We start from the raw sequence: 24281 nt of genomic DNA, 5'->3' as shown, positions 1-24281 counted from the left end.
CTGGTGCTAATTTAAGTCTGTGGACTGACGCGTCGGATTTTGCAATCGGCAGTTCTTTAATGCAATATCAAAATAATGAGTGGGAACCAATTGCATTTTTCTCAACAAAATTAAATAAAAGTCAGCAAAATTGGTCAACATACGATCGCGAATTATTGGCAATATACGCGTCAATAAAAAAATTTCGTCACATGCTTGAAGGTAGAAATTTTACTATTTTTACTGATCAAAAACCTCTAATTTATGCGTTTAAACAAAAACCTGAAAAATGTTCCCCACGCCAATTCAGATATCTTGATTATATTTCTCAATTTTCAACTGATATTAAACATGTAAAAGGAAAATCTAATTCAGTTGCTGATACTCTATCGCGAATAGAAATAAATGCAATTTCAAAACCTCCATTAATAGACTTTAAAAAACTAGAACAAGAACAAAATAAAGATTTAGAATTGAAAGAAATATTAAATTCAAATAATTCATCTTTAAAATTAGAAAAACATTACTTTTCTTTGGAAGATGTTAATTTAATATGTGATTTTTCAACTAAGTACCCTAGACCTTTTATTCCAAAATCATACAGGCAAATTATCTTTGATAATTTACATTATTTTTCTCATCTTGGAATATATTCAACTACAAATTTAATTTCTAAACGATTTGTGTGGCCCAACATGAAAGCGGATATCAAAAATAAAGTTCGTTCTTGTGAGAAATGTCAGCGAGCTAAAGTTTTTCAACACACTAAAGCTCCTTTTAGTACATTTGCTCAACCCGACGCAAGATTTTCCCATATCCATCTGGATTTTATTGGCCCACTTCCTATTTCTGAAGGTAAGCAATACTGCCTTACAATAATAGATAGATTCACGAGATGGCCAGAAGTTATCCCTACTACGGATATGACTGCCGAGACCACCGCAAAAGCACTTATTCACGGTTGGATCTCTAGATTTGGCACACCCGTTACTATAACTACCGATCAAGGCCGAAATTTTGAATCAACTCTTTTTCGAAATCTCACTAATATTTTAGGCAGTAACCACATCCATACTACTTCATATCACGCGCAAAGTAATGGAATGATAGAACGATTCCATAGACAACTTAAAAGTTCTATAATAGCACAGGAAAATAATAAATGGACCGAAATTTTACCAATTGTTTTATTAGGTATTCGCACAGCTTTAAAAGCTGATATTAATGCAACTTGTGCACAACTTGTTTATGGTACTTCCTTACGTCTACCTTCGGATCTTTTAAACGCAAATTCTTTATCTCCACCAGTAACAGAAAATTATGTCACAAATTTAATGGCCGCAATGAGAAAATTAAGTCCTGTACCAGCATCAGCACACAGTAAAAATAAGTTCTATATTAATCCTAATTTAAAATCTTGTTCTCATATATTTTTAAAAGTAGATAAAATTCGTCCTCCACTATCACCTGCATACACCGGACCACACCGTGTAATTGAACGTTCTGATAAAACCTTTATTATTGATTTTCATGGTAAGAAAATAACTGTCTCAATAGATAGAATTAAACCAACTTTTCAAATTTCTGAGAAATTAAAAATAAATAAAATTCCAATGGTCGAAAAGCAATTAACTCCAACAAAGGAAGAAAAGCAAATTGTTACAAAATCTGGTCGCCGTGTGCATTTCCCAAAATATTTTGTTAAAGAGTATGGAATATAAAAGCATCTGAATATTTTGTATCTATTAATTGTATTCCAATTTCCAAGTTAAATTTTTTTTCTTCGTAATTAAGACGTATATTTGAATTTACTACTTTGTATTTTATGATTGTTTTTAAACAATCATTATTTGTATCGTGACTTTGTCACTGGGGGGATACTGTGTGGTGATAGGTTCGTCGCTCATCGTAAAATCAAGTTTATTTCATATTGTTATCTGTTTGTCTTTAATCAATTGTGTTTTTACTTATTTTTGAAGTGAACTGAAATAAGAGTTCTGACGTTATCATATTAGAATTGTATAAATACCAGCACGCACATGACAGCCTGTCAGTAATTTCTCCCATCACTTGCCGTGATGATGTTCTTGTAAATCAAACCAACTTGTATATAAATGTAAATATGTTTAATAAAATATTAGTATCTCGAAGGAGCTATCTTCGCTTACTTCAAATAAATGATTAAACTTTCAAAGCAAACAAACAATAACAAGAGATCGAAATCAGTATTTTGTGTAGCCATCCGTCAGTGCTGCTACAAGACGTGGCATGGAGTTAAGCAAACTTTGAATGTCTGTATATATATATATATATATATATATATATATATATATATATATATATATATATATATATATATATATATATATATATATATATATATATATATATATATATATATATATATATATATATATATATATATATATAAATCAATGAAGTCGACAGTCAGTGAAATTAGCTGGCAATTATTCAGAATTCGAAACTACTTAGTTCATTTAATCATAAAAGGAGCGATCGAATGAGTACCGTTGTCTATGTCAGTAGCAGTGGCGTACGCAGAATTTTTTCAAGGGGGGTGTTCATAATTTTCTGAAACATAATTTACTAAAAGAAATTCGAGTATGTAATAAAGCACTATTATTTCCCTAATTTAGACAGTTTTGACTTTTTATTTAGACAACATTGTTTAGTTAAATTTTGATTTGATTTTTTAAGTTTAAGAATATAGTGTAATATCTTCTTGCATGTAATATCTTCTGAAAACAGTCCAATGTCATATGGGTGGGAAGTAACACTTTGAGGGCCACTTTCACATTCATCAGTTTTTGTCATGCTAGAAACGTTTTCTTCAACGGAATTATCACATTTCTGTTGAAGAAAACGTTGGTACTAGATGCTGTCACCGTACTAATTTCAGGTCGTGATTTTATATATATATATATATATATATATATATATATATATATATATATATATATATATATATATATATATATATATATATATATATATATATATATATATATATATATATATATATATATTGACACAGAAATATCCGCTATGCTACGATCTCAAAATTTCGAGCTGGAATGAATAGCTTCAACGAGCACAGTATCTCCAATGGTATTGTTAATGATTTCTTCACTAGTCTAAATAGTGGCGACGGCGGATTCGGCGATTGAATGAACTTTTTAAGGATTTCATAAGAATAGCTTTTGAATGAATTTTTGTCAAGAAACAGATTTAGCGACGAGCTCGGAAAGACAAGCTGCAGAAATAACTCTTTGCCTGACTAACTAACTCCACTGTACTCCGTTCCCCCTTTTATGTAATTTTTTACCGCATCTCCAAAATTCTCGAATTGTCTCTAAGACGACAGAACGTGTAGGATTCCAGAATCATCGCTTAAAGACCTTGCGAATGACAGTCTCGAAAACTATCGCGACTGGCAGATCAGAAAGGAACCAGTCCGTAACAGTATCACGTGAATTTGGTTTCAAAAGAAAAGTACAACCCTATTATAGTAATGTTTTTACAGTATTCTGAGAAATAAAGTGAGAAAAAAAAAGAAGGCATGAGGCAAATAAAAATATATAGTCTTAAAAAATAATAGCCTGCATAATTTCTACAAAATTTTTTATTTTTGCCATTTTGTCAGAGCTCAAGGGGGGTGTTTAAACCCCTCCCTTGCGTACGCCACTGGTCAGTAGTAAAAGTAAGTTTTATTATGGAATATCTTTATATATAATTGACAAAACTTTATCTTATCTAAGGTCATATTAAATTTAAATAGAGTACATAACACTATTATCTTTTTTCTTTTTTAGGAAATAGAACTCTACTGTCAGAGTATATTAATGATAAGAGTCTAAGTTAAGAAGTGAAAAAGATATTTCCCGAATTGTCTGAACTTTTCGATTATCCGAAGTAAGTCCGTTGCTTCAGATAATCGAGATCCTACAGTATGCTGTTTCTCTCCATCAGTGTTTCTCCGTAGATATTTCGAAAAAAACACAGTTCAGAAAAAAGTATAAATAAATAAACAACCAAATAATAGTATATAACACTATTATCTTTTTTCCTTTTTAAGAAATAGAACTCTACTGTCAGAGTATATTAATGATAAGATTTTAAGTTAAGAAATGAAAAAGATATTTCCCGAATTGTCTGAATTTTTCGATTATCCGAAGTAAGTCCGTTACTTCAGATAATCGATGTCCTACAGTATTTTCTCCCCATCAGTGTTTCTCCACATATATTTCGAAAAAACAAAGTTCAAAGAAAAATAAATAAATAAAATACCGTTATAACATTTTACTAAGAATTTTTTTCGTACGTCATTTTAATATTTACAAATCTTAAATAGTACTGTGTTTTTAAACTGCAATCAAGTGTTCGTCTTCCTGCATTAACTTTGGTATCCGTATTCTTCTCATTTTCATTTCATATCGTTTTTTCCTTACTGTGACAAAATGTGGCTTAGTTCGTCTATTCATTGCACCTTTCTGGCAACATCTATCGAAGATTTTCGGCTGGCTTTTAATTGATACACACTGTTCAAAAGTTCTCATCAATTTGGTGCCACTGTATAATCCATTAAACCCCAGTTTCCTGCTGTGCCTCCGATTCTTGTTCCTAAATAATATTCGAGCAGCATAAAACTTAGCGATACAATGGTAATCTTTGCTTCCGGCAAAATAACCTAACGTACAGCAGACAGTATCTTTAGTTTTCTTCAAACCTGTTAAAAATAGAGAAATCTTGTAAGCATCTTGTAACCATGCATGCATAAATTTGGTTTTCTTCAAATTTATTAAAAATAGTGAAATATTGTTATAAGTGTGTATGAACTTGACTTTCTCCAAATTTGTAAAAAATAGAGAAACGGTGATGAAACTGCGTATAGATTTGGTTTTCGTTAAACCTTTTAAAAATGAAGAAATAATGTGAGGAATGTGTATGAGTTTTTTTTAAAGTATTTTTACTCATGTGTTTTCATTTTAGAAAAATATTTTACAATTACACAAAGGAAAAAAAAATATTAGACCTCTAGGTATCAAATTCCTATATAACTTCCTAGTCAGGAAGTAAATTGCACTTTACCAGTAACCATAATTTTTTAAAATTTTTTTTAACGATTGCTATTTTTTTTCTTCAAAACTGGTAAATAAAGTTTGTACAGCTATTTCATTCAAAAAGAAATAAGTACAAACAAACGGCTAATCTACTTAAAGAATATTATAATTCATGAATACTTATTGTTTAATATCTTTAGTTAAATTTTACACAACGGTCTAAATATTATACAAAAATTAGTAATATATTTAAATAAAAGAAATTTAAAAAAAATTATGTTACCAAATTGAAGCAAATCCGGTTTTATATCTTGCTTTGTATCGGGTTCAGAACCACTTCCTTCAAAATCCTGAGGATCCCCGGAAATTACAGTTTGCTGTTGATCGTCTAAGCTATTTAAATAATCTAAAACAAAAAATTTTGTTTAAAAAAAGTGATATTTTTGTCCGAAACAAAAGTCAATTTAGAAATATTTTTAAAAAAAAAAATTGCTATTCATAATGTAATAAGAATGATAAAATGTAATAATAATGATATAATGTAATTGATGATAGATATACAGCTCATTTCTTCAGGAATAACTCTGCTATGTGTATTGTTTTAGAATCTCTGCTGTAGACAACATAACAATAAAAATGTTTCGTAAGACATTTTTATTTATGAAACTTGAAATTAATTTATTGTATTTATTTATTTTTAACAACCAAACTTTATTGACCAAAACAGAAAATAGATAAGTTCTAAAATACTAAATATATATATATATATATATATATATATATATATATATATATATATATATATATATATATATATATATGTGTGTGTGTGTGTGTGTGTGTAATAACAGGGCTCCAACCCTGTTATCAGTGTTGTATTTAGCTTGAAATAATTGCAGTCTTAAGCCATCATACGTTCTAAACAGGTTTATTAAATGTAGGCTGGTATTGCTAACAGTTGACGTCCACGCTCCCTACGGGGGGGGGAATGGACAAGACTCCGGACAATTCCGGCACAGCTTATTTGGTTCACATCATTATGAAAAGGACACGCAAAACTATGCGTTCTTACGTTTTATACCAACATAGATTTGAAGTAAAAAGGCACATTCGTACATTCCTTGTAACCTTACGCATTAAGGAAAATCATTTCTGCTTCCTTATATGGAATTGAAAAAGGGAACGATTCTAAAAATAACTCTTCCCTTGAAATATAAATCTATTCAGTGGCGTACGCAGAATTTTTTCAAGGGGGGGGGGTTCATAATTTTCAGAAATTACTAAAAGAAATTCGAGTATGTAATAAAGCACTATTACTTCCCTAATTTAGACAGCTAGACAATTTTGACTTTTTATTTCGACAACATTGTTTAGTTAAATTTTGTTTTTATTTTTTAAGTTTAAGAATATAATTTTTTTTATAATAAGAGGTAAAATATTTTATTTTTATTAAAAAGTAGGAATAAATCAAGCCAGAAAAAACTACTCATACTGTAACAGCTACCTAAATAATAACCATATAAATGTGAATATTCCATAGAAAACTAATGAATTTAACTAAAAAATGACTTACCAACAAATAGGGAATTAAACCAGTATACAAACACGCTAAAAATTTATTGATTTATACTGTAATATCCAAACGACGGTTTTTTTTTTGCAAGTTCGTTTAAAATGTCTTCGACAGCTGGCGTAAATTTTCTATGAATGCTTAAGAGCGCCAATCCATTCATTCTATTATTTCCCGTTGAGTTGCGTAAATAAGTCTTCAAACGGCGCAAAGTCGAAAAGGATCTTTCGTTTGCACTCGTTGAAACAGGTAGAACGACCAATATTTCTAGGAGTTTGAAAATGTTTGGTGTTATATCTTTATTGCACATTCCAAGAGCATCCGCCGCAGTTTTTGGAACACTACCTCTGTCTTCACTAATCCTTTTTAATCTTTTATACCAGAGTTTTAGTTCAGACTTAAGGCTTTCTTTACAGGTATCCAAATCTCCAGCGTAAAATTCCACTAATGCTTCAAAAGCCTTTATGTTTGAAGGTTGGCAAATGAAAGGATCGGCAGGTAGAAGACACTGAAATCCTTTCAAAATATCACGATGCGATACAAATCTTAAGTTTAATTGTGTTATAAAATTTTCTATAAATGGAACAAAAACACTAACTCTGAAATATGTTTCCGGTGTCGATGAGGGAAAATTATCGCGATTTTTCTGTCTTCCTGTTATTCTAGGGATTTGCATGGAAGTGGAAGATCCAATGCTTGTTAGCATAAGAGAAGAAGAGCTGAATATTTCAGAGAATGTTTCAGTGGCATTTTCACGCATTAATTTTAGATCTTTAATGACATCTTCTGCAAGACTCACTGCCTCTATCAAATCTATGCTTGTTTTTTGTAGGTATCTACAGAGATGGATTGTTATGGTGAAAACTTTGTAAATGCACAAAAGAGATATTACGAACAGGCAATTAGATACTGTGCACAGTAAAGAATTAGCCTGGGTAGCTGATTCCTTATCCTTCCATTCTGATATTTTTTGTAGTGTTTCGGCGATAGGCTCGAAAAGTTCCACCACAGCGGTTACTGAGTCGTATCTTTCCATCCAACGGGTTGCATATAGCTGTTTAATTTTCTCCCTCTTAGAGCTGGTTTCCATCTCCTCTATTGCTGAAGATAGGACATACTGTCTTTTTGGTGTATTTAAAAAGTCGTAAAATGTTTTAATTGTCCCTAAGCAATTTCTAATGTTAGTTATTTCGCATGCAGCCAAATTGAGGCTATGAGCAGAGCAATGTACATAGAGTGCTGATGGGACAATACTTCTTACGTGGGCTTGTACACCATTAATTTTTCCACTCATTGATGCAGCACCATCGTACCCCTGTCCACGTAACTTTTTTATATCAACTTTCATAGACTGTAATTGGTCTAATATTGTTGTTGCTATTGCTTTTCCGGTTAAGTCATGCACCGGAATGAATTGCAAAAACATTTCGGTGATGTTAAAATTTTCTTTATCGACATATCGAACGCATAACGATAATTGCTCTATACCTGCAATATCAGTTGTTTCATCTGCAAGAATGGAAAAGCAAGTTGCATCATTAATCTTGCTGACTAGTTTTTACAGGATTAAAATATTGCAAACCTCAATAACTTCCTTCTGAAATCGAGGGCTGGTATACTGAGCATTTTTTCTGCTTGACTCTAAAATGTTCTTAAGAGTCGAATCGTTCTTACTCCGGAAACGAAGCAATATCCGAAAATTTCCGTCGTTCTCTTCACCTGGTTGTTCAGCAATTATTCCCGAATCCTTATGTCCTCTTAAAGCGGGACCTTGATTTCCACAAAATAGGATGGTTTCAATGATTGGAGTAATGTTTTTTCTATTTTCTTCTGCTTGCTGCACTGTCAACTTGTTCATCCGCAGGTTTCATCTTTCCAAATAAAATATCGTTTAATGTCCTAGCAGTTTCGATCGATTTTTTGTGATAAAGACATTTCTCGTGTTCAGAAAATCGCTCTACAGCATTTTTCCAGTTGTCAAATTTTACATTGCACAGTTGGCCTAAAGGTTGCTTTCCAGAACCGGCACCACTTGGGGCGAAAAGGACACAAAGTTTGCAAAAAGCACCACCCTTAACCTCTGAATATGCAAGCCATTTCCAGCGATAAAGCCATTTGTACTGAAATTTCAATTTTCCTTTTTCAGGAAAAACAAATGCTGGATTGGGTTCCCAAACAGTTTTAAGTATATCCAGTTTTTTATCCTCGCATGTATTATCTTCTGAAAAAAGTCCAATGTCATATGGGTGGGAAGTAACACTTTGAGGGCCGCTTCAACATTCATCAGATTCTGTTACGCTAGAAACGTTTTCTTCAACGGAAGTATCACATTTCTGTTCAATAGAAAAACTTACATTGGTACTAGATGCTGTCACCTCACTAATTTCAGGTCGTGATTTTTTCCCAAAGTAATTAAAAATTGTTAAATTCTTGCGTTTAGACATCCTAAAGATCCAAGAACAGCAAAAATATATACATATATATTGGCACAGAAATATCCACTAAGCTACGATCTCAAAGTTTCGAGCTGGAATGAATAACTTCAACGAGCACAGAGTCTCCAAAACAAAACAGATTTAGAAACAAGCTCCGAAGGACAAGCGGCAGAGATAACTCTTAGTCTGACTAAAATCGAAAATAAATGTAACCCCCTTTCATATAATTTTTTTTAACCGCATCTACAAAATTCTCGAATTGTCTCAAAGACGACAGAACGTCTAGGATTCCAGACCTCGCGAATGCCAGCCAGTCTCGAAAACTATCGCGACTGGCAGGTCAGAAAGAAACCAGTGATCGGAGCTCGCCCGTAACAGTATCACGTGAATTTGGTTTCAAAAATACAACCGTATTATAGTAAATGTTTTATCAATATTCTTAGAAATACCGTGAGAAAAAAAAAGTAGGCATAAGGCAAATAAAAATATATAGTCTTAAAAAAATAATAACCCGCATAATTTCTACTAAAATTTTTATTTTTGTCTGTATTATTTTGTAAATTCACTTTGTCTGAGCTCAAGGGGGGGGGGGTTAAACCCCCCCCCTTGCGTACGCCCCTGAATCTATTTATATTTCAATGGTATGTTTTCAGTCTTGAATTCCCAAAATAGAATCTCTCTACGCTTATTCTTTAACAAAGACATTTTATGAAAACGAAAGAGATTTAATTCTTTTATTAATACAAAAGTATTTACTTTTTTTATTACACACACACACACACACATATATATATATATATATATATATATATATATATATATATATATATATATATATATATATATATGTCAGGTACATATGCCGAGTTACTTCAAACTACACCATAATGCGATGATGGTTATCATCAACTAATTCAATCAACCATGTGATCAATAACAATAACAATAATATTTATTCCTCAATAACAATATGAGTCACATAGACTCTAACCACTTAGGTTCGAACCACACAGGTTTCAGGTTTTTCCTATAAACAACCAGTTTCACTTAGAAACTACATCAACTGACTAACTCTTCATTTACATCGAGAAAGTTCCAATACATTCCTAAGAGCGACATCTGGCGGGATAACATAGAGGCTGTTGTCTCGCTTATTACATTCTCGGCCATTTTGACGGGTTTCGTCCTCGAAACAGAATGACTAAAAAAAAATCTGAAAAGAGAAAAAAAAACAAAGCAGTATACAAAACAAACATAACAAATTTAAGCAATTTTTGAAGGAAAAAAATCAAAGCTGCATCGTTCCATCAGTAAATATGCACTAATTTGTCCATGGTTTCATATAGTCTACAGCAGTGGTTGTTAAGTTAGGACCTTCATGTTGCCCAACTTTTTCTACTTCGTATCGGTCATTGGATTTCACTTTAACAATCTTGTATGGACCATGGAACTTGGGACGCAACTTTAAACCAGTTCCAAATTGTGTTCTTTGAATCGCCACTAAGTCATATTTTCTGTACTTGCGGGGTTGTTTACATTTTCTGTTTTGGGTTGATTTATTCTGCTGTTGAATTTCCATAATTCGTTGCTGTGCATCACTTCTAAGATCTTCTCGTTGTTTCATAAAGTAGTTTTCATATTCGTCTGTTAGAATTTCTTTAATCCGTAAATCTTCTTTATTTTTCATGGGTATTCCTAACATAAGTTGAAAAGGAGTTTTGTTTGTACTGGTGGAAATTGTACTATTAATAAATCTTTGTACATCGTTTACGTGCTTATACCAGTCCATTGGATTTTCGATGGATAACTTAGTGAGAATAGGGATAAGAGTTTCGTGCAATCTCTCTACTTGGCCATTTCCACGAGGTACTCCAGCAGTAATAAGAATATGTTGAATATCTTCTTCTTGACAATAGTCCTCAAATTCTTTAGACACATATGCACCGCCACGGTCTGATATAATTCTGGAGGGATTACCAAAAGTTGTCTGTTGTAACCTCAATTTCTCTAAAGCTGCTTGAGCACTTACATTTTTTACGGGATAAAGCCATACAAATTTCGAAAAACCATCAATCACAGAAAAAATGTGCTGATATTTCTTCTTTGTTGAAGGCAATGGACCTATAAAGTCAACGTGGTATGTACTTAAAGGTACATCTTCTTTAGGAATCGGGTTTAAGAAACCTTCTTTCTTTCCTCGCTTTCGGTTGCATAGAATGCAGTCAACACAGTTTGTTAGGACAGATTGTATTTTCGCTTTTAGACCAGGAATATAATAATTTTGTTTAATAGCTTCTTCAGTTTTAGAGAGTGCGTAATATCCCTTACTATGAACTTCTTTAATGATATCATTTTGCATCGCGTCTGGTATTACTAGAAGATCCCTGCCATTATCGTATCGATAAAGAATGTCATTTTTAATAAAGTGTATATTATCATTTCCATTGGCAATTAATGTTTTAATAGTGTTTATTTGCTCATCCTCTTTTTGGGCAGCTGCTATTTTCATGGTTACCTCATCATGCTGAATTATAAGAGCAAAATTTCTGCTTAAGGCATCAACATGCTTCATTTGTGTAGCAGGCCGATGTATCATATCAAAGTGAAACTCCTCAAGATACAACGCCCACCGCGCAATTTTAGGGATAATTTCTTTTTTAATCATTGTCTGCTTTTTGAAGAAGAACTGCTCCAAAACCAAAACTACTAGCATCTGTGTGGAGCTCTAATTCAGAATTTTGTCTATATAAATGAAGGACTGGGTCATTCGTTAAAGCTATCTTGAGCTTTTGAAAGGCTTCTTTTTGTTCATTATCGAATTTAAAATCAGTATTATTTCTGAGCAAATCACTGAGAGGTTTAGCTATTTTACTATAATTTGGGATAAATTTACGGAAATAACCTGTTAATCCAAGGAAACTCATTAATTGTTTATGTGTTTTAGGTTCCGAGAAATTTTTAACTGCTAAAGTTTTAGAGGGTGAAGGGCGAATCGTGCCATTTTCAATTATGTAACCGAGACATTCTATGGAACGTTTTAAAAATTGACATTTCTTAAAATTTAATTCCAATCCGTTATCAGCAGCTGTTTTTAAAACACGTTTTAATTTTTCAAAACCTTCCTCATCATTTTTTGCTGGAATGAAAATGTCATCTAAATAAATAACTAAAGTTTTATCTCTTATAAGATCTCGAAACACATGCAAAATATATCTTTGAAAAACACTAGGGCTATTTGCTAAACCAAAGGGTACTTTTAAAAATTCGTATTGTCCGTTATGTGTAATAAATGAAGTGTATTTACGACTATTTTCATCAACTTCGCAATGATGAAAGGCTGCTTTTAAATCAATAGAAGAAATTACCTGCGCATCGCCTAATTGGTCTAATATGTCCTCCATAAGGGGTAAGGGAAATCGATCTCGAACAATTTTTTTATTCAACTTCCTATAATCGATGCAAACTCGTGTGGAATTATCTTTCTTTTTACAAAGGACTATAGGCGCACAAAATTCTGAACAACTTTCACGAATAACGCCATCTTTTAACCAGGTGTCTATTTGTTTTTCAACTATTTCCCGCTCTTTAAATGACAAACGACGAGCATGTTGAGAAATGGGAATTTCATCCTTTAAAATAATATTCATTTTAATGTCCGAGGATTTAATCTGAGACGGTTTATAATTATTAATCAAAATAAATAAATTCTCTTTGATATATTTATTACGTATGTGAGATAAATCTATTTCATTGAGGTCAATAGCATTAAATATCTGAGTTAAGAAAGAAAAAGTTTCATTAATGGGCGAAGCCTCATTAATATTCGAATTTTCCGAAGTCAAAACAGAATCAGAAAAGTGAGCCTTTCTTTGATCATAAATTAACATAGAATCGCATCTGGGCATTACACTAACCTTGAAGGGAGACGCTCTGACTGAGTTTTTAAAAGTTTCGGTTTCACTTCCGAAGGGTGAATTTTTCACGCGAGAAATGATTGTATTAACGTTAACTGTTTTTGGGGTAGAGGTATTTTTAACAAATAATTTACCATTAGCAAAATTGATATCCAAACAATTAAGCACATCCATTCCGATTATAAAATCGAATTGCATTTTATCAATAACATAAATATTAGCATTAATCGTAAAATTATCTATACCTATGTTTGTATTAAACCAACCTAATGGGGAAATAGGCTCTTTACTTATTCCCGATAAAATAATATTAGACAATTGGAGGGGAATAGGAGGAAATTTTTGATATAATACATCACTACACATGGTTATTTCACTGCCTGTATCAATAATTGCATTAATTTCACTGTTAAATATTACAATTTTTTTATCAATACGAGTTGGTAGAATTAAATGTACGTTTCTTTCGGTACATTCATGACTGGAATGACCTGATTTATTACAGTTTCTACACTTTTTGATTACTTGATCACATTTTGCACTTATATGCCCATAATTGTGGCAGTTATAGCATTTGATATGAGACATATCTTTATTTTGATTCGGATTATACCAACCAGGAGCAAAGGAAGAGATGGGTGTGTTTCGTTTTTGTTGAATTGGAAATGTTTTGGTTTTAAAGATTGAATTCTTATTAGAGGTGTCTACTTTTTTTGTTATTATTCGCGCGTTTTCGTATGTTTCAAGCTTATCAATCAATACACTTAATTCAGTTATTTGGTGTAAATCATCCAATAAATGTTCGCAGATATCTGACGGTAATTTTCTTCTTACTTGGTCAACGACCATATATTCTTTTAGCTTGTCAAAGTCTGTTATTTTCAAACCGCTAATCCACTCGTCAAAATATTGGTTTAATTGATATGCGAAATCTCGCCAAGAAACATTTACTTCTTTTTTATGGAAAGAAAATTTCTGACGGAATTGTTCCGGGGAAAGTTTAAAGCGTTTCAGAAGCAAAGTTTTAACAAAATTATAGTCTGCAGTTAATTGTTCAGGCTCTTGAGCAATTATTTGAACAATGCTCAGTGGGAGAAGTCCCATTAAATACGTGACGAATTCAGTTTTATTTATATTTATTCTGTTTGCTTGACGCTCAAACAATTGTAAATAGGTACTGATATCGGTTTCGTTGGCATCAAAACTTTTAATTAGTTTATATAAGTCACTTGTTTTTAATGTTTCTGTTGCTGGAATCGGAGTTCCGTTTTGCCGATTTAAATTTTCCGCTTTAAGCTTTTCAAGCTGAATTTCCTGTGCTAATTTTTCTTTTTCGGCCGTCGCTTTTTCCAAGCGTTCCGAAACAATATTTTCTAACACATTTTTCGTAAATATTTCATCATATTTAGCATCGGAAGTAATTAGCTGTGTTATATTGATAATTTTAGGATTAGGGGGAAGTGTTATCTCTAATTCTTCTGCTAGTTTTAACAGATCTTCCTTTCTAGATCTGGACAAGAAGCTCATTATTTTATTTTACTCTATAATTCACACAGAATAATAGTAAAAAAAATATAGTACTCACAGGTTCGTGATTTTCCTTTATCCAATTACAACTCACACTTCTGACACCATTATGTCAGGTACATATGCCGAGTTACTTCAAACTACACCATAATGCGATGATGGTTATCATCAACTAATTCAATCAACCATGTGATCAATAACAATAACAATAATATTTATTCCTCAATAACAATATGAGTCACATAGACTCTAACCACTTAGGTTCGAACCACACAGGTTTCAGGTTTTTCCTATAAACAACCAGTTTCACTTAGAAACTACATCAACTGACTAACTCTTCATTTACATCGAGAAAGTTCCAATACATTCCTGTTCCTGAGAGCGACATCTGGCGGGATAACATAGAGGCTGTTGTCTCGCTTATTACATATATATATATATATATATATATATATATATATATATATATATATATATATATATATATATATATATATATATATATATATATATATATATATATATATATATATATATATATATAATTCATACAATGTACGTTTAAAAGTAGAATATGTTTTTAGAGACAGCAACGAAATAGGTAATATAGGTATTGTAGTAATAAGCTAAGTAGAAAACTTTTTTACGAAACATTTCTCTGTTAAAACAGGGAATCACATAAATTTCAGTCGGTTTTCTTTAATGATTTTTTTTTTAAAAAAAATTGAAGGTGATTTTATTTTGACTTAAGAAACTTAACAGACAGAAACTTACATACATTATAGCGCGAAGAAAAAATGACTGCAAGTTATTGTATACATATATATTGACTACAAGTTAAAACTTGAAAAATTACTTGTGAGATACAGAATTTTCACAATTCTGGACTGCAGTTTTATTATTCTGCTGTTAAGAATAATAGCACTGTAAAGAAAAAATTATTACATATGTTTACCTAGTTTAAAAATGTATTAATAGGTGGAAACATAGATTGTGCACGGCAAATCTTTGATACTAAAGGGTTGAACTGTGTAAAAAATATTTTTCTTTGCATAAAACAATTTAAATGAAAAAATTACCTAAAAATATTTTCTTAGTTCATAATTTATTCAGAAATGTATTAGATAGCTAGATATTTATTTAGCTAATTGAATTAAATAAATATTAGATTTGTGGGTTTTAATTATTCATGTAACTAGGTCAATGACCTCTCGCAAATCTCAATAGACTAAAGGGATGCTGCTGGGTGTATATAAATTGCTGGCCCTCAATTATTGATTCATTGATTACCCTCTACTGGAAAATGTCGGGCAATCACTCACCCTGCGCATTTTAGACAATAAATGCTGGGTTAAGTACTACTGGCCATCGTTAGGTCAGTATTGTTGGCTCGACAGGAGGCCAGTCATTCACTTTAGTAGAAAGTGACTTAGAGCCGGCACAGACCCGTCGCTTTAGCTGGTGGCAAACAGCAGTTTTGTGGAGCTGGACCTACATATTTGTTTTTGCTGGGGTAGTGGCAGTAATAAGCTAAGTAGAAAAATTTTTTACGAAACATTCCTCTGTTAAAACAAGGAATCACATTAATTTCAGTCGGTTTTCTTTCATGTAATCTATATTTTTTTTTTAAAAATTGAAGGTGGTTTTATTTTGACATAAGAAACTTAACAGACAGAAACTTACATACATTATAGCGCGAAGAAAGAATGTTTCTAAAAATACAAGTATTTTGATGTTGAAAATTTAAAAATTTCAAACATTCGTTTTGAAGGGACATAGTAGGAATCAAATTTGTTTTGTTATCCTCACCCCATATTATGTTGCCATAATTTATAAATGAATAAAACCAAGAATAGAATAAAATTCTCAAGAAATCCTTGTTTATTTTTGAGAAGATAAAATTTAAATAAAACAAACCGCAGTTTTTTAACTAATTCATTTATCTGGGATTTTTCATTTCAAATTGAAGTCAATATACAAACCAAATTATATTTTTGACCGGTTTTTATCTGTGTCATTGGATATTATTATTTTTGTGTGCCGCAAGAAATTGATGGGAATTTAATGTTGAATGTCAGAATTTGTTAAACTGAAATTGACAAATTTTGTTTTGTTTAAATTTAAAGGCAGGTCAATAAACCATCTTGTAATTTCAGAAAGATCTGATTGAATTTAAAAATTGAGTTCGTTGAAATCGGAGCATGACTATAATAACAAAGAATCGTCCGCATAGGTTATAATTTTACCGTATAATTTGAGTTCACAAAAGCCATTAATAAATATAATGAATAATAAAGATCCTAAAATAGATTCTTGAGGAACACCTGGATTTGTAGTTAGTTCACTGTCCGATAAATATTAAATAAACTTTTAAAGATATAACCTCTGAATCGTTAAGTCTAATTTTTTTATTAAAATACTATGATCAATATTATTGAATGCTTAAGATATGTCAAGAAAAATAGATTTTGAGAATTCCAAGATTACTTTTTCTGTACTTTTAATAAATTCATACTAATTATCAGAGAAAAACATTTTTTGCTTGAAATAATTATGCATTTTATTAAATAGAGCTTTTTCTATAATTTTTGAGAAGACTGTTATTATTGACATGGTCCTATGATTTGGTAAACAGTTTTTGTCACCAGATTTGAAAATGAGAGTTATTTGTTGCTCTTTTTTTAAAGAATGTGGAAATACAGATATATTTATTGAAGTGTTCATGAAATTAGTAATAAAATTGACGTTATTAATAGCGAGTTGTTTTATTAGTTTTGCATTAAAACCGTCATAATCATAGAACTACTACTAAAAATGAATTTATTATGTTGAGTACATCACAATCATTCAGTTCAACAAAAACATAAGAGATTAAACTTGACAAAATATAAATATGAAAATTGCTAAAATTAATCTTGAACTGCTGTTTCTATTTACAAATTTTTTATTAAATTGACACGAGGAACCAAAGTTGTTTCAATTTCCAGGTGAAATAGAATACTTATTTTTTTCGTCATCAGTATTATTATTAACAAGATTCCATATTTGATCATTTGAATTACAATTCTTGAATTCATCCTGATTTTTATTAAGTATCCTGATTTTGCTGATTTAATGACATTTTCCAATTCATACCACTAAGACAAGAAAATGAAAAAAAATTGTTTAGTGTACTACAAATTATTTTAATTTATAGCTAACTAGTAGTTAATTTGTATCACTTTTCGACTGTCGGGTCATTTATATAAATTTCAGATTTATTTGCTTTTCGTGGTGGTTAAAATTGTTTTTAAAGAAATTTTTAAAATAAAAAAATTTTTTATAAAGCTTTTATCAGAATTTAATTTTTGCATTTTAACCAATTTCGGACGAAACACTTTTAATTCTAATTTATTAAAATATTAATTACTTATGCTATCATTAAGAAAAATATTTTCTTAAAACTCTACAGGTAATATGACGCTTCTAGTCTAATATAAAACCTGCTTCAAATAAATGAAGTGTTGAATAAAGCTATAAAATATTTGCTGTACTTCCCTTATGTAATGCTATGTAGGAGTGATTTTTCAGAAAGTGAGGTATTGATTCAAAAGTGTAAAATATGACTTATGAAGAAGTACTCCGCAGTTATGATTCAAGAGCATGCAACATGATTTATGAATTATTCCGCAGTAATAGGTATTCAAGAGCACAAAGCAGAATTAATGAATACACAAGGTGAATAAGGCACAGCCACTTCACTGTTTGTGCTTGCCTCACATATAAGTATAGTTTGTCTACAGTAAGAACTCCCCCCTTCAAAAAGTCTGAGACATTCTGCTGCTATGGGAGCAAGAATAGCCCATTTCAGGGAGGGTAGCTCCTCTTCACTCTAGGGCTAACAAAATAGACCGCAGAAAAAGATTCCCTTTCTCTCGCCAACCGGAGCTAAAACCTGGAGTCTTTGTGATTTTACATATCTTGAAGATTATTTTCTGCGTGACTTACGTTATTTTGCGATCGCTGCGCATTTTGTTTTATGCATTTTATTTTGTCATTTCCTGTAAATTATTATTAGCAAGACTTTTGTTATTTAGCGATCGTTTCGTTGTGAATTATTTCGTCACTTTTTTTTTTTTTTTTTGTCTGTCAGGATTTAACGATTCTTGTCAATTATTTTTAGCAGACCTGTTACTTTGCGATCGTTGCGCAATCGCTGTTATCTTAAATTTTCGTTCTCAACTCAATCTATTAATGAAAGGAAAATATGAATAAAAAATATTTAACTTTGTTATAAAAAGTTAGATTTTTAAAAAAAAATTATTTAATGCACGTAAGTATGATAATTTGATAGAATTTAATTATTTTTAAACCAATAAATCTTCAGGCGTTTTCAATTATAAAAAAATTAAAACAAAGCCTACATTTATTTAATTTGTCTTTTTTGAGAAAATTAAAAGCAAGTTCGCGTTATATTTTTAAGAAAAATATGGCTATTAGTTAAAGCAAATAATTTTTTTTATTTGAATAAAGCTAAGTAATGTTTCGACGATTTTTAGTAATTTAATTATAGTACTTCAAGTATTTTTTAAAAATTTTTCTTAAAATTCTTTCAATACTCGTTTGCTTCATAATTTGTTAGATAGTCAGTATCATTTTTAAATAAATGAATCTTTAGTTGATTTTATTTTCAAAAAAGAAAATAATAATAAATAAATAAAAAGCTTCAATTTATTTTTACATTTATTAAGTATAGAATTTGACCATTGGTTAATACAACTTTACTATTTTAAATAAATAAATAAGCAGAAGGTCTAACGATGTTTTAAAAGCAAGGTTTTTTTCAACAAATAATTTAAAAAATGTTTTACTAAAGTGAACATTTCTTTGGTTTATTTCTTACTTTCGTTTTTTTTTCTTTTAATTTTTAATGCATGCATGTACAATATTTCGTTACAGTTTTATTATTATTTTTAAACCAATTAATCTTAAGTCATTTTTAATTTAAAAAAAGAAAATTAGTCTTGAGTTTGTTTTTACTTTAATACATCTTTATTATTTTAATTGAAAAAATTAAGCAATACTATTGATGTGTAGAAGCACTTTTTTAGAATTAATATTTTCTTTTATAATAGATTTATACCTTTTATTTATTTTTGATTGACTTAAAGATTTCTGATAGATAATTTTTGAGCATATGCTAACTCGCGATACATCGCTATGTCTAACAGACGATGTATCACGATATAAAATTTCTTACATCACCCAGTCCTAGTAAGCAAGCTTCATTGTTAAATTTGGGTTTAAAACTGATTATGTGCTTTTTTTTTTGTTGTTGTGTCTATTTTCGCTAACGCTCATTTCGAGCTTTGTCCATTTTTGAAAACACGCATTTTGAGCTGTATCCATTTTCGTAAACACTCATTTTGAGCTGTGTCCCGATTTAAGAAGTTAATGACGAGATGTTTGTTTTAGAAAAACAGTATTGTCACTTTCTTTCACTTGGGTAAAAACAACTTATCTTTTTCAAAGTGGTTTTTTTCGCGTTCTTTTCTTCTCTTTTCCCCTCACCGATGTGGAAGAAATTCTAATTTATTGTTTAAGTTGAATATTGAAGAAACAAACAAGTTTGAATAATATTTATTAAATCAAGAATCAAATATTAAATGATAATTTTTAAAAACCACTGTAAAATATACTCAGCAGAAATAAATGTTTCCTTTTCTATAAATGAAAGGAAAATTTTTTTTCAAAAAAAAAAAATTAAAAAAAAACTGACCTTGAATTGTTAATTCTGAGGAAAAAAATTTTGACGCAAAATAATCTGGCAATAAATTCCATATTTTTCTTTAAATTTATTATTATTTTTTATTTTTGAACTCTATCTCCCTACTTTGCCATATCGAGATATAACCGATAACTGAAAAAGCATAAAAAAAATATCACTATAAATATTAAATCAAAATATAAACAAATGGTAAAAGCTGATTGATAATGGTTTCGTATAAGTTTGAAGTTCATAAAAGTCAAATCAAAGTTTTACGAGGATTGTTTGAATTGGAAAGTTTGTTGCGAGTCAAATTTGTTTAGTTTGGAAATTTGTTTTAAGATTTATAATGTAAAAATTAAAGTTTTTTTTTATTTACTTTTCATAAAAAATAATCCCTGTTTGCGGAATTGGAAATTCAAAAGAAAAATTAAAAACTTAACGCAATTTTTTTTATGAATATGAATAAAATTATTTTCTCGTACTCACATTTGGTATTAAAAGATATTTTAGAATACATACCTACGAATTCTTATAATAATTATTATTTTTTCAAATATATCATTTCAATTCCTTCATCGCGTACATTTTATCTTGCTGATACTAGGCATAGGTTATAATAACTCCATTTGACAAATCATGTTAATTAATAGGTGGTTGCGCCTGCTCCTCCTATTAATTAATGTGATGGTGGTTTAAATTGCTCGCTGATCAACCTCCAAAATTGCTAACTTATTTATTCGTTGCTTATTGATGATAAACAGATTGCCACGCCAAATTCATAAAATATACAATTGAAAGATCCAACAATATTTTCAACGAATTCGGTATCACAGATGCTATAGGGATAACATTGTAACCTAATTATTTTGCTCAGTTTCACCTACAGTTTTGTTTCTATTTTTGCATTCTTATACAATTTTCTCAACGAAAACTCAATTTTTTTTTGTCAAGATAAACTTCAGTAGTTGTGTGAAAAATTAATTCCTAATAATGCTTTGCAATCTCATTATTCTGGGGAACAATTTTTTTCCCTTTTTTAAAGTGAAATGTCAATGCGATAGAAATGGCATATTTTAAAAGAAAATATAAAATTTCTGATAATAAGATATTGAATTAATTATAAGTAATTATGAATTAATTATGATATTAAATAATTGAATTAATTATGATATAAATAATAATTAAATTAATTATGATATTAAATGATAATTGAATTAATTATGATATAAAATATTGCATTACTATTTCATATATTGCCTTTCAAATCAAAACAAAATAATTAAATTCTTTAATAAGGAGAAGTTTCCCCTGATAACCATTTTTGACGTTTATAACAGTTTTCAATATGAAGTAAACCATAATTAGGCTTTTTTTATTATTCATTTTCAGCTTGAGTATTTACACCAAAAACAAATTCATAACTAGAGTAGATATAGCACAAGGACGGCAAATTTAACTGTCGGATATAAAACCAAATTTAAGATTATTAATGCTAAAACAATAATTTCTTTTATTCTTCTAATTAAATATAGACGTTTATTGATTATAACGTTCACTTTACTTTTAATAAACTTCATTTATAAGGTCGAAGTTCCGCTGAAAGAAAGTTGAATATTTAGGTTCGCAACCGAAAAAAATTGGGAACCGCTGGCTTAATACTAAAATTTTTTAAAGACACCGCTGGCTGTGATATATTACTTTATTTAAGCATTTGGTAAATTTGAAGGCTATTACTATTATAAATCTTATGATTTTAAAATTAATATAAAGCTATGTATAAATAACATTAGCTTAGCTTCTACGATAATTTTAGTTTAAAATTTACAAAGGTTAGTAAAATTTTAAAAAGATAGGGTTTACTGCTTATTTTAAAAGTATTTTAGAAATTTACTCCTAAACTATAAAACAAAATTGTCAAAACAGCCTCAAGCATAGGTTTTAAAATTCAAGATCTTGTTTTTTCTAGATACTTTATTTTTTAAATTATATATCTATTAGTGGCGTCATCGTTGGTAAATCGTGGCATTTGTAGATTCAGAAAGTTGCAAGTACTTTATTTATGAGCAATTAAAAAAAAAATTCAACGGTGCTACTATTTTTGGTGGTAAACTATTCTTTCACACGTTTTATTTTTGTATATTTATTGTTTAGAAACAAATTTCAAGTTTCAAAGAGTTTTTTTTTTCGTTCTCATTTATTTATCAAAAATTGGGTTGACATGAAATTGTATTAATCAAAAATTCAAATTGATTTGAAATACGTACATAGAAGCTATCATGTTGATAAAAAAGAAAACATTCCATGCCTTTCTTTTTAAAATTGCCCATTATTTTTTGAAAGAAATGTCTTTGCACACATTTTTTATTTTATTTGAAAGGTGAAAACATACTTTTGTGAACTAGAATTTAAAATATAGTTTTTTTTAAGAGATTTCCGCTACTTTTAATATTCACTGAACCTTTAGAAAACATATTAATTCATAAAACGTTTCTTTTTTTTTCTCCAGTTCTTTAGTTCTTTTCAGTTTCTTCAGTTCAGTTCCTTCTCTTCAGTTACACTGTAAAACGTTTAGGTGTAAAGTTGCTACCGTTTTTGGTGTTGAGATAAACTAAATACATTTTAAGTACAGAACTGTAATTATAGTGCAAAAAATATATAAACCTGGCAAAATAACAATTGTTTAAGGAATTAGTGAGAACATATTACTAACATATTGCTAACAATAAGCTTGATTTTTGAATGGAATATTTTTGAAAGGAAGTCATAAATTGATTCTAATGCGCATGAAAATATGTGTTATAAGTAAATAAACAAACAAAATATGAATAAATAAATAAATAAAACTATAACAGTGAAAAAGTAAATAAAAAAATGCGACTACGAAAGCAAATAAAGAAAAATATGACAGTGAAAATTTTTAGTTTACATCAGCACCAAAAATGGTGGCAGCTATACGCCAAATTTTTATACAGTGTAGTTACCAACAAATATTTTTTTTTCTACTTACCGTCAAAATAGTTGAATTTGTTTTCCAAAGATCCTATAGAACAGCATAGTGTAAAGAAAGTAAAAAGGAATATTGTAGAAAATCTAGAGTGCTTGGAGATCATACTTTTTTTTTGTTGTAAGAGAGAAATTTGATTACATACTCTAGTGTTTAAGTAGTGTAAGTTGGAGGAATGATAGACGGTCAAGCAGATATTTATGAGCGCTATCAAAGAGTATTCACTATCTTTAATTCGATCAACTGAGCAACAGAAACAATAAAATAAACTTTCTTTTTCTTAAAAAAAGATGAAGAATTCGTGACTTATCTTATTATTTTAATCATTACAGATGAGTGATTCATTTCAAAGCCGAATATTTTCCTTTTCACACTTTCCAATCGCCTTGCATTGAAAACGATTAAATTAAACAATATATAATAAAAATGAAAAAAAAAAAAAAAGGACGAAGGAAAGAAACTGAAACTGCTCTAATAAAATATAATGCGTTTTGACTTAGCTTTGTCATGGAACAGGGCAGGGCTGTTTGTACATCAGAAAAAAAGAAAAGGTGGCAGTAAAATCAACTCAAATTTACCATGTTTTGGGGATTAATAAAATGTGTATGACCATGTGAATATTAATCAGTACTCCGGAGAATTTTAATTAACTATTTATTAGTCTTTATCCATTCTTTTGAATGTAGATTCGCCTTTTCTGTTTGTTATCAAGGGAGGGTTGAGAAATTAAAATGAAACGAGTCACCGATTAAAAATTTCAGTCGTTTCATAAATTTATAAATAACAGTCGAAATGTTTCAAAAGCTCTGAAAAACAGGCTCTCATTCTCAAGACTCCTACGACGTTAATATATATAATAAAAAAGAAGGGGAAAAAACGAAGAAAAGAAACTTTAAAACTGCTTTAATAAAATGTGATTCTTGTTGACTTAGCTTTGTCATGGAACAGGGCAGGATTGTTCGTACCCCGGAAAAAAAGTAGCAGTAAAATCATCTCAAATTTACCATGTTATCGGAAATGAT

General features: G+C 29.9%; 1 protein-coding gene across 1 annotated transcript; it reads right to left on the bottom strand.

The window, feature by feature from the left end:
- Positions 1-3604: 3604 nt before the first annotated feature.
- LOC107437426 (uncharacterized) lies at positions 3605-23505 on the bottom strand. The gene is made up of 3 exons (XM_087165605.1): positions 23263-23505; positions 5344-5466; positions 3605-4726 (listed from the first exon to the last, which is right to left on the bottom strand). Exons 1-3 carry the CDS (start codon positions 23363-23365, stop codon positions 4362-4364), a joined length of 591 nt encoding a protein of 196 aa, XP_087021731.1. The 5' UTR covers positions 23366-23505; the 3' UTR covers positions 3605-4361.
- Positions 23506-24281: the final 776 nt, after the last annotated feature.

The sequence above is a fragment of the Parasteatoda tepidariorum genome, chromosome 6 (assembly GCF_982258835.1).
Source record: "Parasteatoda tepidariorum strain Cologne lab strain chromosome 6, Ptep-v5.0, whole genome shotgun sequence".
Lineage (NCBI taxonomy): Eukaryota > Metazoa > Arthropoda > Arachnida > Araneae > Theridiidae > Parasteatoda > Parasteatoda tepidariorum.
This window is presented reverse-complemented; position numbering and strand designations above follow the sequence as displayed.